Raw genomic sequence first — 2,108 nt, 5'->3', positions numbered from 1 at the left:
GTTCACTAGTTGTAAGGGTGGGAAACGAGCTGCAGCGAGTGGGTCTCGCGGCTACTCTATGGCAGCGACCTCACGTGCGAACGGGAGGGGGCAGTTATTGTGAGGCCGAGAGGGGTGTAGCAGATTACGTTCATGCGCACACACACATACACTCACACAATCATACACACGCAAAGCAATCCTGTAAAAGCAGTGTTTTGTGAAGGTAACCAACCGTTATCCATCCTTCCTCGTCTGGTTCCTCCCCGCGGGACTTCTCTCTCTCCAGCTCCTCCTGTTTGCGCTTGTCATAGTCCACCATGTAACTGTCCAGCTCACTCTGAATAAACAACAACAGTTACCATGGGAACAGTATACACAATAGGATATACTGATCAGGGAATATGTTTGTCATTCTGTGCCATGTAACTGTCCAGCTCACTCTGTATAAACAACAACAGTTACCATGGGAACAGTACACACAATAGGATATACTGATCAGGGAATATGTTTGTCATTCTGTGTCATGTACCTGTCCAGCTCACTCTGTATAAACAACAACAGTTACCATGGGAACAGTACACACAATGGGATATACTGATCAGGGAATATGTTTGTCATTCTGTGCCATGTAACTGTCCAGCTCACTCTGAACAAACAACAACAGTTACCATGGGAACAGTACACACAATAGGATATACTGATCAGGGAATATGTTTGTCATTCTGTGTCATGTACCTGTCCAGCTCACTCTGTATAAACAACAACAGTTACCATGGGAACAGTACACACAATAGGATATACTGATCAGGGAATATGTTTGTCATTCTGTGCCATGTAACTGTCCAGCTCACTCTGTACAAACAACAACAGTTACCATGGGAACAGTACACACAATAGGATATACTAATCAGGGAATATGTTTGTCATTCTGTGTCATGTACCTGTCCAGCTCACTCTGTACAAACAACAACAGTTACCATGGGAACAGTACACACAATAGGATATACTGATCAGGGAATATGTTTGTCATTCTGTGCCATGTAACTGTCCAGCTCACTCTGAATAAACAACAACAGTTACCATGGGAACAGTACACACAATAGGATATACTGATCAGGGAATATGTTTGTCATTCTGTGCCATGTAACTGTCCAGCTCACTCTGAATAAACAACAACAGTTACCATGGGAACAGTACACACAATAGGATATACTGATCAGGGAAGACATCTATATTTGGCTTCCCCCGTCTGAATACACAAATAACATCAGCCATCATAACAACAGAACACACAACTGGACTTACAGGGTATAAAATGTAGCAAGTTTCAAGTTGGAACTTTAAACCTACCTGAAACCAGCAAGATCTGCCCCCTGATCCTACTCTATCTAGTACCTGTAACTCTGTCACACCAGGCCTGTCCTGTGTGTACTTCTGGCACCATTTCTTCATACCCTACCTGTAACTGTTCCACATCAGGCCTGTCCTGTGTGTACTTCTGGCACCATTTCTTCATACCCTACCTGTAACTGTCCCACATCAGGCCTGTCTTGTGTGTACTTCTGACACCATTTCTTCATACCCTACCTGTAACTGTTCCACATCACGCCTGTCCTGTGTGTACTTCTGACACCATTTCTTCATACCCTAACTGTAACTGTTCCACATCAGGCCTGTCCTGTGTGTACTTCTGACACCATTTCTTCATACCCTACCTGTAACTGTTCCACATCAGGCCTGTCCTGTGTGTACTTCTGGCACCATTTCTTCATACCCTACCTGTAACTGTTCCACATCAGGCCTGTCCTGTGTGTACTTCTGACACCATTTCTTCATACCCCACCTGTAACTGTTCCACATCAGGCCTGTCCTGTGTACTTCTGACACCATTTCTTCATACCCTACCTGTAACTGTTCCACATCAGGCCTGTCCTGTGTGTACTTCTGGCACCATTTCTTCATACCCTACCTGTAACTGTTCCACATCAGGCCTGTCCTGTGTGTACTTCTGGCAACATTTCTTCATACCCTACCTCACCTGTAACTGTTCCACATCAGGCCTGTCCTGTGTGTACTTCTGACACCATTTCTTCATACCCTACCTGTAACTGTCCCACAACAGGCCC

The 2,108-nt window shown here is 44.8% G+C and overlaps 1 protein-coding gene across 4 annotated transcripts in view; it reads right to left on the bottom strand.

Moving 5' to 3' along the window:
* Positions 1-2,108, bottom strand: part of LOC118425169 (ribosomal RNA-processing protein 7 homolog A-like) — a 22,750-nt gene that overhangs the window by 4,933 nt on the left and 15,709 nt on the right. For all 4 annotated transcript variants that reach the window (XM_035834000.1, XM_035834002.1, XM_035833999.1 and 1 more), the window contains exon 3: positions 215-319. In XM_035834000.1, coding sequence (XP_035689893.1) covers positions 215-319 — 105 coding nt within the window. The remainder of the gene's footprint in view (positions 1-214; positions 320-2,108) is intronic.

The sequence above is a fragment of the Branchiostoma floridae genome, chromosome 10 (genome assembly GCF_000003815.2).
Source record: "Branchiostoma floridae strain S238N-H82 chromosome 10, Bfl_VNyyK, whole genome shotgun sequence".
Classification (NCBI taxonomy): Eukaryota; Metazoa; Chordata; class Leptocardii; order Amphioxiformes; family Branchiostomatidae; genus Branchiostoma; species Branchiostoma floridae.
The sequence above is the reverse complement of the archived record's forward strand: the minus strand, read 5'-3'. Positions and strand labels throughout refer to the sequence as shown.